The sequence below is a fragment of the Chiloscyllium punctatum genome, chromosome 10 (genome assembly GCF_047496795.1).
Source record: "Chiloscyllium punctatum isolate Juve2018m chromosome 10, sChiPun1.3, whole genome shotgun sequence".
Lineage (NCBI taxonomy): Eukaryota > Metazoa > Chordata > Chondrichthyes > Orectolobiformes > Hemiscylliidae > Chiloscyllium > Chiloscyllium punctatum.
This window is the reverse complement of record NC_092748.1, coordinates 82,791,885-82,809,579: the sequence shown is the minus strand read 5'-3', so window position 1 is coordinate 82,809,579 and position 17,695 is coordinate 82,791,885. Positions and strand designations below refer to the sequence as shown.

The 17,695-nt window shown below is 40.3% G+C and overlaps 1 protein-coding gene across 1 annotated transcript in view; it reads left to right on the top strand.

Moving 5' to 3' along the window:
• The window catches only part of LOC140482347 (uncharacterized), a 57,316-nt gene that overhangs the window by 35,471 nt on the left and 4,150 nt on the right, over nt 1–17,695 (top strand). The window contains exons 6-7 of the mRNA XM_072579667.1: nt 6,425–6,554; nt 10,568–10,652. Coding sequence (XP_072435768.1) covers nt 6,425–6,554; nt 10,568–10,652 — 215 coding nt within the window. The remainder of the gene's footprint in view (nt 1–6,424; nt 6,555–10,567; nt 10,653–17,695) is intronic.

The following is a 17,695-nucleotide window of genomic DNA, read 5'->3' as shown; positions in this document are numbered from 1 at the left end:
TCCTCTTGGATGCATCCTTAAAAAACACAATCAAGTTTGTGAGACATGATTTCCCACATGCTGACTATCCAAAGTGAGTCTTTGCCTCTCCAAATGCAAGTAAAGTTTGTCTCTCAGAATCCCTCCACCTATCACTGACATCAGACTTACTGGTTTATAGTTCCCTGGATTTTCCATGCGGCCTTTCTTAAATAATGGCACATTAGCCACCCTCCAGTCTTCTGGAACCTCACCCATGGCTGTAGGTGATACAAATATCTCTGCAAGGGATGTCAGGGATTTAAGGAAAATGAAGATCCGGCATGAACGAGGAATGGAGCCCAGGGCAAATCAGTCATAAACTGATTGAATGTGAGGGCATACTTGAAGATTGGAATTGCATACTGCTGATCCTATTTCTGATGTTCCTCAAGTTTGCATTGAGCTTCACTGGAATAGTGCAGCAGTCTGAGGAAGGAGATACCACTATGAAAGCAAGATGCAAAATTAAAACTGCAAGCTTGCAAACATACTTGCAGACTGATTCCAAAATTTCTACACCCAGTCAGTGTTTGATCTTCCTGATTGAGCTTGACTATCATTTTCCTCTGAGCTAGGTCTGACTTCAACCAGTGGAAAGCCTTCCCCTTCCCTGATTTCCACTGATTCCTGTTTTGCTGGGGTCCTTGATGCCACATTCAGTCAAAAGTTGCCTTGATGTGAAGGACAATCATCCTCTTAAATTTGTCTCCTTTAATCATATTTGGATCAAGGCCATAATGAAATCAGGAGCTGAATGAACCAAGCAGAACTCAAACTAAAGTCAGAATGCATGTTATTACTGAGTTAGTACTATTTGATATCACTCAAGATTAGAGTGGTGCTGGAAAAGCACAGCAGATCAGGCAACATCCTGGAATGGTCAGGAATGATGAAGAGTTTTTGCCTGATTTTCCTGCTCCTTGCATGCTGCCTGACCTGCTGTGCTTTTCCAGCACCACTCTAATCTTGACTCTAATCTCCAGCATCTGCAGTACCCATTTCTGCCTGTTTGATATCACTGTTCATGACACCTTTTGTAGGGGTGACCCGTACCTGTTTATACCAAAATGGGCCATGTCTGCTTACACAAAATGGTTGACAAACAAGACGGTGCAGCCTGTCCCAGCACTAAAACACAAAATGGCGGAGAAGTGATAAACAGGATGAACAAATTTGATAAGAGCATGCCTATAAAACAGGCAAGTGACTGATCTCAGCCACATTAATGAAAGGATAATTGTCCCAGTAAATAAATAGACACAAGGTGTGAAATAGAGGCCATTGACTTCCAAACATCTGAGCGAACAACAGCTAAAGTTATCTTAGAGTAATTAGCTTTTAGGACTAACATTATAACAGAAATCAATATTACAAGTGCTATAGCATGTAGTTAATACTAACTGTCTCTTGTATTTTTACACATATTAGAACAGTGGGAAATATAAAGCAACAGGTGAATTTGATAAAGGCAGCACGTTAGAATACAATGAACATAGATCAGTACAGTACAGGCCCTTCGGCCCTCGATGTTGTGCTGGCTTTTTTCAACTCTAGAATCAGACTAACTGACATACCCTTTATTGTGTACTATCTTCCAAGTGCCTAACCAAGAGTTGCTTAAATGGCCCTATGACCATGACTGCCAGCATTGCATTCCATGCACCCACCACTCTCTGTGTAAAGAACCTACCTCTGACATCTCCCCTAAACCTTCCTCCAATCACGTTAAAATTATGCCCTTTCATGATACACATTCCTGACATGGTAAAAATATCTCTGGCTATCCACTCTATCTGTGCCTCTCACCATCTTGTACACTGCTATCAAGTCACCGCTCATCCTTCTTCACTCCAATGAGAAAAGCCCTAGCTCCCTCAACCTTTCTTCATAAGACATGCCCTCCAGTCCAGGCAGCATCCTGGTAAATCTCCTCTGCACTCTCTCTAAAGCTTCCACATCTTATAATGAGGTGTCCAGAACAGAACACAATATTCCAAGGGTGGTCTAACCAGGGCTCCTTAGGGCTGCAGCATAACCTTGCGAGTCTTAAATTCAATCCCCGCTAATGAAAGCCAACATACCATATACCTTCTAGACAACCCTATCAACTTGGGTGGCAACTTTGAGGAATCAATGGACATGGACCCCAAGATCCCTCTGTTCCTCCACACTGCCAAGAATCTTGCCTTTGACCATGTGTTCTGCATTCAAATTTGACCTTCCAAAGTGAATCTCTTCACATTTTTCCAGGTTGAACACTATCTGTCACTTAACAGCCCAGTTCTGCGTCCTGTCAATGTTCCGTTGCAACCTACAACAGCCCTCCACACTATCCACAATTCCACCAACCTGACAAACCCACCCTTCCACTTCCTCATTTATAAAAATGCAAAGAGCAGAGGTCCCAGAAATGATCCCTGCGGAACACCAGGCTGAGATCCAGGCTGAATAGTTTCCATCTACCACCACCCTCTGTCTTCTGTGGGCCAGCCAATTCTATATCTATCAACCAGATATCCCTGTACCCCATGCCTCCTTACTTTCTGAATGAGCCTATCATGGGGAATCTTATCAAATGCCATGCTAAAATCTATGCACACCACATCCACTGATTTGCCTTCATCAAAGTGTTTTGTCATATCCTCAAAGAATTCAGTAAGGTTTGAGGCAGGACCCACTCCTCACAAAGCCATGTTCACTATCTCTAAGCAAGCTATGGTTTTCCAAGTAACCATAAATCCTGTCTCTCAGAATCCTCTCCAATACTTTGCCTGCCACTGATGTAAGACTGCTGATCTGTAATTCCCAGGATTATCCCTCTTCCCTTTCTTGAGCAAGGGAATAACATTTGTCACCCTCCAATCATCTGGCACAAATTCAGTGGATAGAGAGGACACAAAGATCACTGCCAAAGGTGCAGCAATCTCTTCCCTCCCTTCCTGGAGAAACCTAGGGTATTTGCAAGGTTTGTGAAGGTTTGTAGCTCAGGTTGAGGTTTAGGATGTAAATTTGCTCGCTGAGCTGTAGGTTTGATATCCAGACGTTTTATTACCTGGCTAGGTAGCATCATCAATGGCGACCTCCAAGTGAAGCGAAGCTGTTGTCTCCTGCTTTGTATTTATATGTTTGTCCTGGATGGGGTTCCTGGGGTTTGTGGTGATGTCATTTCCTGTTTGTTTTCTGAGGGGTTGATAGATGGTATCTAGGCCTATGTGTTTGTTTATGGCGTTGTGGTTGGAGTGCCAGGCCTCTAGTTCAAGAAAGGAAATAGGGATAATCCTGGGAATTACAAACCAGTCAGTTTTATGTGTGTACTGGGTAAATTATTGGAGAGGATTCTGAGACACAGGATTTATGATTACTTGGAAACCATAGCTTGATTAGAGATAGTCAGCATGGCTTTGTCTCACAAACCTTACTGAATTCTTTGAGGGTGTGATAAAACACATTGATGAAGGTAGTGCAGTGGATGTGGTGTCCATGCATTTTAGCAATGATAAGGTTCCCCATGGTGGGCTAATTCAGAAAGTAAGGAGGTATGGGAAATCTGGCTGTCTGAATACAGAATTGGCTGGTCCACAGAAGACAGAGGGTGGTGGTAGATGGTAAATATTGAGCCTGAAGCTTGGTGACCAGTGGTATTCCACAGGGATCGGTTCTGGAACCTCTGCTCTTTGAGATTTCTATGAATGACTTGTATGAGGACATGGAAGGGTGGGTTAGTAAGTTTTCGGATGATGCAAAGTTTGGTGGAGTTGTGGATAGTGTGGAGGGCTGTTGTAGGACATTGACAGGATGCAGAACTTGGCTGATAAGTGGCAGATGGAGTTCAATCTGGAAAAGTGTGAAGTGATTCATTTTGGAAGGTCAAATTTGAATGCAGCATGCAGGGTTAAAGGCAGGATTCTTGGCAGTGTGGAGGAACAGAGGGGTCTTGAGGTCCATGTCCATAGATTCCTCAAAGTTGCTACCCAAAAAGGATTGCCAAGAAGCTGTATGGTGTGTTGTCTTTCATTAGCAGGGGGATTGAATTTAAGACAACAAGTTTGTGCTGCAGCTTCAAAGAATAGTGTGTCAGTTCTTGTCACTTCAGTATAGGAAGGATGTGGAAGCTTTAGAGGTTGCAGAGGAGATTTACCAAGATGCTGCCTGGACTTGAAGGCATGTCTTATGAAGAAAGATTGAGAGAGCTAGGGCTTTTTTCATTGGAGCGAAGGATGAGAGGTTACTTGATAGAGGTGTACAAGATGATGAGAGGCACAGATAAATTGGATAGCCAGAGATTTTTTCCATGGCGAAAATGTCTATCACGAGGGGGGCATGATTTTAAGGAGATTGGAGGAAGGTTTAGGGGAGATGTCAGAGGTATATTCTTTACACAGAGAGTGGTGGGTGCGTGGAATGCACTGCCAGCAATGGTAATAGAGTCAGATACATTAGGGACATTTAAGCGACTCTTGGATAGGCATATGGAAGATAATACAAAGGGTATGTAGGTTAGTTTGATCTTACAGTAGGATAAAAGTTCAGCACATTGATTTTTATCTTTATCAACTTAATATTGAACCTTATTATTTTACAGTCTATATTTCCCAAATACTCTCCCACTTTGACGTTCTCCATTTGGCTTCCCCCATTTCCAGTCCTACCAGGGAAGAGGTGTGCTGGATTTGGTCGCAGGGAATGTTCTGTTCCAAAAGATTCTCCTGCATACAGTGCAGGAATTTCACCCCTTCTGTGACCCACACTCTCCCTTTTTCCCAGCCTACCCTAGGATAATTTAAAGCACCAACTGTCATAACCCTACCTGCCTTGCAGATTTCTATAATCTGCTTACAAATGCTGACTTCTACATCCTCCCCACTATTTGGAGATCTATAATAAATACCCAACAAGGTCACTGCTCCCTTTCTGTTTCTCACCTGCAACCACATAGCGTCTAACTCAGGAATGATCTCTCATTCAAGGACCATGACACTATCTTTGACCAAGACTGCTACACCTCCTCTCCTTTTACCTACTCTTTTTCCACTAAAAGCCTTATAACCTAGAGTATTAACTGTTCTAGCTTAAGCAAAATTTCTGTCAGTCTCCCAGAGCAAATTCCGTTTCCAGTTCCCCAATTTTGTTTTTTACATGCAGTGCGTTTATATACATACAATTTAATCCTGCCCTTATCTCTTTTTGCCTATTGGAAGGTGATTATTTCTTTGTTCACTGTCAACACTGAAGCCTTACCTTACTTCCTTTTCCCCGGCGGTTAGTGGTGTCGCTAGTAGTCATGATTTGGAGATGCTGGTGTTGGACTGGAGTGTACAAAGTTAAAAATCACACAACACCAGGTTATAGTCCAACAGGTTTAATTGGAAGCACACTAGCTTTCGGAGCAACGCTGGTGATATCACCTGATGAAGGAGCGTCGCTCCGAAAGCTAGCATGCTTCCAATTAAACCTGTTGGACTATAACTTGGTGTTGTGTGATTTTTAACTTCCTTTTCTCCATTCATCATCTCCTCTCTTTTGCCCTCTCTGATACTTACAAATCTAGGCCCATTTGTATTTTGAAGTAGACAATAGGAAGCAATTTTAACTAAAAGTATTTCTATCAAACTCTATGCATATAACTGTCATATGCATTAATGTGCTGACATAATATAAACAAACCTTTTGGAACAAAGTAACAAACTAAATACCCCCAGTATTTATTCATGTTTAAGAACATGATAAACAATTTGTGCTTCTGAAAGCTCTTGAATCAGATTGCTTTTTTTTAAAACCGAAATTAACATTTTTGTAAAGTCAACTGATAATGTGCCTACTGATTGCCCAAATAGATAGATACCAGCAATCACAGTAGCAGAAATAAGGTAGTTTTGACGATATTGGTTAAAACTCTTCCACACCTTTGTGACATTGTTAAAATAACATTCTTTCAATGATCAGAATTCAAATGTATTCATTTCTGCACAACAAAGCACTTCGAGCTGATGTTTTTACACACGTGTTTACAGAATTATAATTAAAATTTATGCTGTCTTATTCCATTAACTTGATCCTACTTTATAGAACGATATTTTCAGAATTTAGTGTTTTCAGTTTATTCAGTATTATTATAAGTACTGTAATGTAGAGATATAGACAAGCAGGGGTTAGTTGATTGTCTTTCCCAGCAGGCATTAACTTAAATTGGACTTTGCAATTGTGCAGTTTGATACATCACTATAGCTTTATTTATATCACCTTTGCATTAGCTGTTGGAAAAATGCCTGCATTGAAATCAATAGACACAGCTTAATCACACATCAAACTTTTCATTAATTTTCAGGAGTTATAGAATTTAGTCCCCTCAGTACCAGTTGCACTGGAAAACTTGCAATGTTCATATGATTTTTCTGGCCTCCAGATGTCAACTGTGAATTCAGAAAACACAAATTGTTTCATGAGAAGAAATGAGGGTTTAGCTTCTGAAAATGACAACATTTTGGTCAAACGATCTGATGGAACAAATACAGAATTTCAAAGACCAACACGAGGTATTATTACATTAAACTGTGGATTTTAATTATTTTGACAGAAGATGGAGGATATACAGTTTCTTTATAAAAAGCCTTCATTCAATTACTTCTTTCGCACACTTATAATAGGTTCTTTGTCTAAGGCTACTGTAACTTTAATAGCTATGTATGAATGAATAGTACACTCATATTTCCTTCTTTAGAATAGGTCATTATTGTTCTCTTTTTAGCGATGCAAAGTAACATCTGGGCATGTTCACGTTGAACATACAAGCAATTCTATGAGATCTGATATATCTACAAATTATACAGACTATTTACATGCTACTTATGCTGCAGAGAGCCTGACTGCACAATAAAGACAAAGGTTGCTAAATATGCAAGCTTTGCAAAAGCTGCAAACAGTGCTCAGTACTGCAGATAAATACCGTGGTGGAGAATAAGGGGAATATTCGTTCAATCTCGATATGTAAACCTCATTCAGGTGCTACTGATCAATACAGGTACATCTTGCTATAGTTTAAGATGTTTAACCACAATTTATTTAAGACTGTCATTGTCATGTTATATTTGAATCATTTAAAGGCTCCTTCGTTAGGACTGTTCTGATAAATTTTGGTTAGAAAAAATGTTGTTGCACCTTTTAATACAAAATCAAATGCAAGTGGTGAAGTGATGTGTCAGAATGCAATTTGTGCATTTTAAACGAATGTTTATCAATATCTCTTTCACCAAGATAGTTCTTTTTTTAAACAGTGTCAAGAAAGCATGCTATTTGTAAACATGTATCAAACAACATTTCCATGGCTTTGTATGGATATACCTTAATAGAAGCAATGCGATGAAATGCAGAACAAACAGAGCACTCTGCCCCTGAAGAAAGATGCAATTGTCACATGTATGACAGAAAAGATACTTTCCTTTGCTGTGAGGGTCCTGCCAATCACTGGAGATGTGGAGTGAATAATAAGAATTACAGAAAATATGAAATGTTTCAGTTCTTATAGAATACATTTTAAAGATTTTTCCTCTTCCTTCTGTTAGATCTCCATTTGCTGTATTATCATACTGCTTTTTTTTACTGAGAAGGTGAAGCATTCTGGGCCAGAGCATTTTTTCTTGAGCATAAATATTGCTCCTTCACTAGCCAAGAGAAGTATTCTTGTATGAGAAAAATATTTTTCAATTACAATTTTAAGTGCTCTTTTATCTTAAAGCTCTCTACTTCTTCCCTCAAAGGAGATCCCAACAGTCAGTGATGCTTCCTACTTTCATCTAGAATTAGAAATATTAACTAATTTTACTGCAAATTTCTGTCCTTCTTTCAACTTTATCTGGTCCTTGACTTCTTCATTTCTATTTCTAGGAAACAGACCATCTACTAACATACATTGCAAACTCACCATCGTCCACAGTTATCTTGACTATATTTCCTCACACTCTCCCTGTAAGGATTTAATTGTTTTCTCCCAGTTTTTCTGTCACTGTTGCATCTGTTCTGATGATGACAACTTCCGTAGCACCTAACATGTGCTCCCTTTTCCTCAAATGAAGATTCCCCTCCACTCTGATTGACATGGTTCTTGGATTCTGCCCACTCCTTCCCCTCTCTCCCAGAACAAACAACATTCCGTTTTGTCCTCACATTCCAACCCACTTGTCTCTTCAATTATCATCTTCCACCATCTCCTGCAGGATTCCACCACCAAACACATCTTCCCCCTCCCCTTCCCTGTCAACATTCCATAGTGACCTTTCCCTTCATGATACCCTGGTGCACTCCTCCATCACTCTTAACACCTCTTCAGCTTCAATGACACCTTCCCATGCAATCACAGAAGGTCTAACAATTATCTATTCACTTCCTCTTTCTTCATTGTCCAAGGTCCCAAACACATTTTCCATGCGAACCAGTGATTTACTTATAATTCTTGCAATATTCTCTATTTAATTCGTAGCTCCTTACATTAACAAGACCAATCAGAGACATGATGTCTGCTCAGTGGAACACCTCTACCTACAGAAAACTAGATATCAGTGTAGGAGTTATGATGAGTAAGTTTGCACATGACATGAAAATTGAAGATGTGGATAAATAGTGAGGAAGAAAGCTTTAGATTGTAAAATGATAAAGATGGGCTGGTCAGATGGGCTGAACAGTGGCAAATGGAATGTAATCTTGAAAAGGATAAGCTGATACATTTTGGGAGGACTAATAAGCCAAGGGAGTACATGGTAAATGATAGGACTGTAAGAAGTACAAAGAATCAGAGGGACCTCGGTGTGCATGTCCCTATATCTTTGAAGGCAAGACAACAGATAGAAAAGGTGTTAAGGCAGCATATTGGATACAAGCTTTTATTAGTCAAGGCATTAAGTACAAGAACAATGGGTTATTATGGAGCTGTCTATGATATTAATTAGACCACAGTTGGAGTACAATGTGTAGTTCTGGTAGCCACACATCTTGTAGATAGAGCAGAGGTATTCCACTCAGTGGTCATCCACACTGTGATTGCAAATGAGGGGGTCATAGAAAATATTCAACAGGATGTTGCCTGAACTGCAGTAATTCAGCTCTGAACAGAGACTAGAGAAAATTGGGTTGTTTTCCTGAGAACAGTGAACATTGAAGGGGGACCTGATTGATATAATGTTCTGAGGGGCACAGACAATGTAGAGGGACGAAACTTTTTGCCTCAATAGAAAGGTCAAGACTGGGGGCAATTTTCAGGTAAGGAGCATGGGGACTTATTGCCTGAAAGGATGGTAGAAGCAGGAGCCATGAAGACATTTGAGAACTATTTAGCTGAGCATACAAAAGCTACAGGTCAAGTTTTTGGAAATGGGCTTAGAATAGATAGATGAGGTAAAAACAATGACTGCAAATGCTGGAAACCAGATTCTGGATTAGTGGTGCTGGAAGAGCACAGCAGTTCAGGCAGCATCCAATTAACTTCGAAATCGACGTTTCGGGCAAAAGCCCTTCATCAGTTGACTGAACAGCATGGATACAATGGCTGAAGAGCCTTTTTCTGCGCTGTAAAAAAATGGTCTGACTCTAAGAAGTACCCTGATCATCTGCTTATTTGCCATTTCAGTGCACCATCTTGCTGTCACACTAACATTTCTGTCCTTGGGCTGCTGCAGAGTTCCAGTGAAACCCAAAAGCAACCTGGAGGAACACCACCTCACTTTCTGCTTAGGTATCCTACAACATTGAGTTCAACAATTTCAATCCATGAACTCTGTCCTCCATTTTGATTACTGTCCCTCACCCTCCCTGTGTCTTGTTTGCATAGGTTTACTCTCAGTACAGCCGTCCTCTACATTAACCTTGATCATTAACATCCAATCTTCACCTACATTTCTTCTATTTTACCATCAGCATTCTCTTTGCCTTTTGCTCTGGGCACCTTTGACATCTATTCCTCTTGATCTTCCTCCCCTCCTTTTTCTACAGCATTAAAACCCATCACTTTTTCAGACCTTTTCAGTTCCAAAGATGTGATTTTGAACTGGAAACATTAACTCCTTTTCTCTCTCCACAAACACTTGCAGATTGCTGAGTTTCTCCAGTATTTCTTGTTTTTAATTCAGATATCCAGTGTTCTCATTACTTTGCATTCTCTTTTAGGACAGACAGAACTTAAGTTTAACTTCTCATCCAAAAGACAACACTTGTGAGAGCACTTCTTAGAGCTAGAGTGGAGGGTTGGCCTAAAAACTTTGGTGCTTGCTTAGGACGTGAACCTACAGCTTTCGGATGTATAGGCTACCAAAACATTAAGGCAAATTTGAATGCGGAGGCCATAGATTATCAAAAGGCATATTAAAATAGAATCTATGTTCGTGCCATAGGTTTGATACTGTGAGGAAATCAAGTCCATTAGTTATTCAAACCTTAATACTCACAATGGGGCAATAATGGAATTCACTTAAGAATTACATTTCATGACATGTTCTGGAAATTATGTTCTAATTTAAATGAATTTATGATGTTCATTAATCTTTAACAATATCTTGAATAGGTCCACCAATTCTTCTTGCTTTCAATACTGCAAAAAATGCATTACAAGAGATGATTTGTCTTTACAATGATTTAGAAACAAATCGGTAAGTGTAATTGCATCAATGTTCTGCTGTTGAATTTAATACTTGAACCTTTAAAGTGTAACTTGCAACTTCAAATAAAAATATCATCCATCTGAACTGATCAAAGCATAATGGAAATAGTTGCAATTGAACTAAAAGATTTAAAATGATGTTTAGCGGTAAGTTATTGAAACTTTCATAATGCTTGGTAGTTTCAGTAGTTAATACTTAGATTTAAAATTGACAAATTTGAAAATTAGTTTCATGCTAACTATATTTCCTCTTATTGCAAATCAAATCTACCTTTGCTGACATTGTTACACAGTCATCATAGAAATACGAACAGAAACACAAATAGATAAACATGACGTGTTCAAAAAGGTTTTCTGTTTCTTGAATAAGAAGGGATTTTGTAAGTCAGATATCAGGAGCCAATACATTATTTAACTACTGGTCTATTGATAACTTTGGAATGAAAATTGAATGTTACTTTAAAGGGTGAAAGATCTGTTCTGCTACAGGTAATGGCCTAGTGATATTATTGCCAGATTATTAATCCAGAGATCTCAGTAATGATCTGGGGACTCTGGTTTTACTCCCGTCATGGCAGATGGTGAACTATGGATTCAATTAAAAATCTGGAATTAAGAATCTAAAGGTGGCTATGAAATTGGTGTCAGTTGTCAGAAAAACCCATCTAGTTCATTAATGCCCTTCAAGGAAGAAAATCTACCATCCTTACCTGGTTTGGACTACTTGCAGTTCCAGACTCTCAGCAATGTGGTTGAATGTTAACAGCCATCTGGGCAATTAGGAATGGCAATAAATGCTGGCCCAGCCAGCAACATCCACACAATTTATGAATGGATAAAAAAATTACCAAGTCAACAAGTAAAATAATCAACTCTAATTTGTATAATTTGTATAACAGGTAGTCAGCAAAACAATAATGGACTAATTTAGTGAGGGAGCCATACTCAAAAGGGACCAAGGAACAGAGATGGGGACTACAACATTGTAGCTCAAATTCTCTGAGCTACAAGCTCTAAGAATACAGTTATTGAGTTAGCTTATCACAATCTTGCTTGCTAAAATTCCAAGTATTTGAGGGTGAATGTGCAAATGCATTAGTTAAAATAGCAGACAAATGCCATGCTGTTAGAAGCTTGTCTGCATTCATTACTGTGGCATGAATACTCATCAACACTGCTGAACCTGTGCATAACAAAAATGTCAAGGAGCGTATCCAATCAAAAACAAATGCATGCAAAATGACAAATATTAATGATAAACCGGAGGAATGGGTATTTTTTGTAACCAGCAGTGGATGACCAAAAGCCAAATAAACAGATGGAAAATTGATGAAAAAAGAAAATTGGCAAGAAATATAAAAAACAATCAAGAACTTTCACAGGTTTATTAAAAGAAAAAGTAAAGTGAGTATGTGATGCTTGGACAATGTGATTGAGGAACTGGTAATGAAGAACAGGAAAAATGGCAAATAATTTAAATCAATGTTTTGCATCAGTATTCATGGTGGAGGACAGTGTAAAAGTCCAAAAGATACGAGATAAACAAGTTACTATTCAGACAATAGATCTTGTATCAGTTTCCATCACTAGGTATTAAGTAGTTGACAAATTAAAGCCAGATAAGTCACCAGGATCTGATGGCCCACATCCAATGCGTTAAAGCAATAAGTGCAGAAATGGTGGAGCTATTGTTCAAAATAGGAGACATTGTGCCACATCAGGGAGGGGTAGGTCACCTGGAAGCTTTTCCCTAGGAGGCACACACACCCCTTAGATTAGGTAATTCAAACTTGATCTGTGATAAGAAAATAACAACATTGGAACTAGGAGCAGGAGTAGGCCACCTGGACATGCAGGCCTGCTCTGCCATTCAATAAGATCATGGCTAATCTTTTTGTGGCCTCAACTCCACCTACCTGCCCCCTCATCATAGCCCTTGCCTCCTTTACTATTCAAAAAATTATCTATCTTAGCTTTAAAAACATTTACTGTGGAAGCTTCAAATACTTCACTGGGCATGGAACTCCATAGATTCACAACTGTCTGGGTGAAGAAGTTCCTTCTCGATTCAGTCCTAAATTTGCTCCCTCTAATTTTGAGGTTATGCCACCTTGTCCTAGTTTCACTCGCTAGTGGAAACGTCCTTTCTATTTCTATCTTGTATCCCTTCAGAGTTGTATGTTTCTTGAAGGTCCTCATTCTTCTAAATTCCAATGAATATAACCCCAGTCTACTAAGTCTATCCTCATAAGGCAACCCCCTCAACTCTAGGATCAACGTAATGAACCTCCTCTGTACCCCCCTCTAGTGCCAGTATATCCTTTTTCAAGTAAGGAGACCAAAACTGCAGACAGTACTCCAGGTGTGGCCTCACTAGCACCCTGTACAGTTGCAACATAACCTCCCTGCTTTTAAACTCAATCCCTTTAGCAATGAAGAACAACATTTCATTTGCCTTCTTAATTGCATATTGTACCTGCAGACCAACCTTCTGTGATTCATGCACAAGGTCACCCAGGTCTCTCTGCAGAGCAGCATGCGGCAATCTTTTACCATTCAAGTAATAATTCTTTTTCCTGCTATTCCTACCAAAATGGATGACTTCATATTTATTCATATTCTTTTATTGGTCAGAGTATTGAGTACAGGAGTTGGGAGGTCATGTTGCGGCTGTACAGGACATTAGTTAGGCCACTGTTGGAATATTGTGTGCAAATCTGGTCTCCTTTCTATTGGAAAGATGCTATGAAACTTGAAAGGGTTCAGAAAAGATTTACAAGGATGTTGCCAGAGTTAGAGGATTTGAGCTATAAGGAGAGGCTGAACAAGCAGGGGCTGTTTTCCCTGGAGTGTTGGAGGCTGAGGGATGACCTTATAGAGGTTTACAAAATAATGAGGGGCATGGATAGGATAAATAGCAAAGTCTTTTCCCTGGGATCAGGAAGTCTAGAACTAGAGGGCATAGGTTTAGGGTGAAAGGGGAAAGATATAGATTAGATTCCCTACAGTGTGGAAACAGGCCCCTCGGCCCAACAAGTCCACACCGACCCTCCGAAGAGTAACCCACCCAGACCCATTTTGTCTCTGACTAACACACACAACACTATGGGCAATTTAGAATGGCCAATTCACCTGACCTGCACATCTTTGGATTGTGTGAGGAAACCGGAGCACCCAGAGGAAACCCACGCAGACACAGGGAGAACATGCAAACTCCACACACACAGTTGCTCAAGGCTGGAATCGAACCTGGGTCCCTGGTGCTGTGAGACAGCAGTGCTAACCACTGAGCCACCATGCCGAGACCTAAGAGACCTAAGGGGCAACTTTTTCACACAGAGGGTGGTATGTGTATGGAAGTGGTGGAAGCTGGTACAATTGCAACATTTAAAAGGCATTTGAATGGGTATATGAATAGGAAGGGTTTGGAGGGAAATGGGCTAGGTGCTGGCAGATGGGACTAGATTGGGTTGGGATATCTGGTCGGTATGGACAGGTTGGACCGAATGGTCTGTTCCCATGCTGTACGTCTCTATGACTCTATGACTCTACTCCTTCTGCCAGACCTTTCCCCACTCACTTAAACTCTGCCCTTTTGCAAAGTTTCACAGCCCTCTGCACACTTTGCTTTACCACTCATCTTATTGTTATTTGCAAACATTGACACACTACATGTGGCCCCAACTCCAAATCATCTATGTAAATTGTGAATAAATGCAGTCCCAGCACTGATCCCTGAGGCACACCACTAATCATCAGTTGCCAACCAGAAATGCACTGATTTATCCCTACTCTTTGTTTCCTGTTAGTTAACTAATCCTCTATCCATGCTAATACATTGCCCGTAATGCCTTGCATCTTAATTTAATGCAGCAACCTTTTCTGCGGCACTTTGTCAAATGCCTTCTGGAAATCTGGATACACCACATCTACTGGGTCCCCGTTGTCCATTGTACTCAATATCTTCACAGAATTCCAGTAAATTAGTTAAGCATGACTTGCCTTTCATTAATCCATGCTGTGTCCACCCAACGGGACAATTTCTATCTAGATGTCTTACTATTTCTTCCTTGATAATAGACTCAAGCATTTCCCCCCTATAGAAGTTAAGCTAGCCGGTCTATCATTCCTGGTCTTTAATCTACCTCCTCAAGGGCAGGAGGGATATGTATACCTGAAGAGCTACTATCCCTGAAATTGTCCAATAGTTCTTGTGAAATCTGTGGATGAAAGTGGGAGGGCAGGGAGGCTGAATGTTGTGGTATTGGGAGCAATTCAAGTGGAGGAAAGAAATAGGAATGGAGTAGTGGCAGAGGACAGTATAATTAGGAGATAGAAACTGTTCTCTGCAGCTCTGAGCATGAGTCCCAAAGACGATGCAGCCTGCCAGCTGCCAGCAATTGAGAGAAACTTAAAGTGGCAAGGAGGGATCTACTTGTTGCCATCCATATTGGTACTAACAAAATTGCTAGGACTGGAAAGGATGTTTTGCTGAAAGATTTAGAATGATATAAAGCTGAACAAAAATGCAAAATATCCAAGATATTAATCTCAGGATTACTATCTGAGCTACAGGCAAACTGGTTCAGGGCAAATAAAGTGAAGGAGTTAAATGTCTGGCCTAAAGATTGCTGCATGATGAATGGGTTTCAGTTCACAGGGCACAGGCACCAGTATAGGGTAGAAGGGAGCTGTTCTGGTCAGATGGGCTTCACTTGAACCACACAATCTGCAATCTCATGGCTCAGCATATTCCCCAGCCTACCATTACCATCAAGTCAGGAGAATCAACTATGGTTCATTGAAGAGTGCAGGAGAGTGTACCAGCAGCATCACCAGGTATACCTAAAAGTGAAGTGTCAACCTGATGAAACTGAGAACAGGACTACTTATGTACCAAACAGCATAAGCAGCAAGTGATAGAAAATGGCTAAGCAATTCCACAACAAGTGAATCAGACCACAGTCCTGTTACATCTAGTTGTGAATTTCTGATGGACAAGTAAACACCTTACTGAGGGAGGTGGGTCCATGAATGTCTCTGTCATCAGTACTGGGGGAGCCCAGTATGTCTGTTCAAAGGATAAGACTGATGCATTTACAACAATTTTCAGCCAGACATGTCAGTGGATGATCCATCTTGACCTCATTATAGTCTAACTAGAAACAATAGAAATCTGGGGGCACATTCTCCTCTAGTTGCAGCACAAAAGAAGATGTTGATGATTACAGGTTTGTCATCTCAACTCCAGGACATCACTGCAAGAGTTCCTCAGAATAGTGTCCTAGTCCCAATCATCTCCAGCACTTCATCTATCAGAAAGTCAGAAGTCAGATAATAGTACAATGTTCATCATCATTCATCATTCCTTAAATACTGGAACTGTCAATACCAAAATGTAGCAAGTCTCGGACAATAGTCAAGTTTTAGACTGACAAGTGACAAGTACCATTTGCACCACAAGATTATCAGGCAGTGACCATCTTCAAAAAGAGAGAATCTAACCGTAGAGGTTTACAAAATTATGAGGGGCATGGATAGGGTAAATAGGCAAAGTCTTTTCTCTGGGGTCGGGGAGTGCAGAACTAGAGGGCATAGGTTTAGGGTGAGAGGGGAAAGATACCAAAGAGACCTACGGGGCAACTTTTTCACACAGAGGTTGGTACAGGTATGGAATGAGCTGCCAGCGGAAATGGTGGAGGCTGGTACAATTGCAACATTTAAGGGGCATTTGGATGGGTTTTTGAATAGGAAGGGTTTGGAGGGATATGGGCTAGGTACTGGCAGGTGGGACTAGATTGGGTTGGGATATCTGGTCGGCATGGATGGGTTGGGCCAAAGGGTCTTTTTCCATGCTGTACATCTCTATGACTCTATGACTCTATGTGAAGGGGACAGTATAGAACTTCAAAAGACATTGAATCTTCCCACACCACCATCATGTCTATGTGGAGAAACATGAGGTGTCGCACTTCCTAAAGAACAAACAGGCAGTCTAAAATAAGTGTCACTATTCTAAGTAGAGTGCAGGAGCACAGCAACCTAGATATACAAGTACACAAGTCATGAAAGATGGTAAAAACAGGTGGAGAGAAATGTTAATAAACACACAGTGTGACATTTAATACAAGAGTGACGAGGTTATGATGAATATTATAAGACATTTGTTAGCCCTCAGCTGGAGTCCTGTGTACAGCTCTGGATATGAACATAAGAATTTTATGAGAATGTTCCAAGAATGACGCACTTCAGTTATGAGGAAAAATTGGAGAATTTGGCACTATATTCAGTGGGGATGACGTTTGATAGTAGTTTTCAAAATCATGAAAGGTTTGGACAGAGTGGATAGGGAAATGCTGTTCCTGCTTGTAAATAGATTGAGAATACAAGGGCAAAGTCTTAAAAGATGAAAGAATCAAATGCAAGGTGGGAAAACACAAGTGTTTAGGGTATGGAATGCACTGCCTGGAAACGTAGTGGAGGGAGATCCAGTTGAGGTATCAAGATGGCATTGAATGATTAGTTAAATAGGAACAATTTGCAGGATTACAGGGAAAAGTCAGAAGTTTGGGACTAAGCTAAAATGCTCAAAACGCAAAGCTATTGCAGACATGGGCTGAACAGCCTCCTGCTGCGTCATAACAATTCTGTGATTCAGTAATTCCATGAAAGGAGATGAAGTGACTTAGCTCTCATTTATAACCATAAACCTCACAAATTTATTGTGTATTGTTATGTTTTTGCCATTATGAACATAAACACAGTGGCTAGAAGATCAGGTCAGAGGCTAGGAATACTGTGGTGAGTAACTCACTTCCTGATTCCTCATCAGCTCCATCAGCTCCAAGATACAAGTTAGGAGAAACTCCTCACTTGTCTGGATGGGTACAGCTTCAGTGACGCTCAAGAAATTTTACATCATCCAGGACAAGGAAACCTTTTTGATTGGAATCACATCCTCAAAATCCATTATTTAGACCATTGCCCAGTAGCAGCAGAGTCCACTATCTACAAGATTCACTACAGAAATTC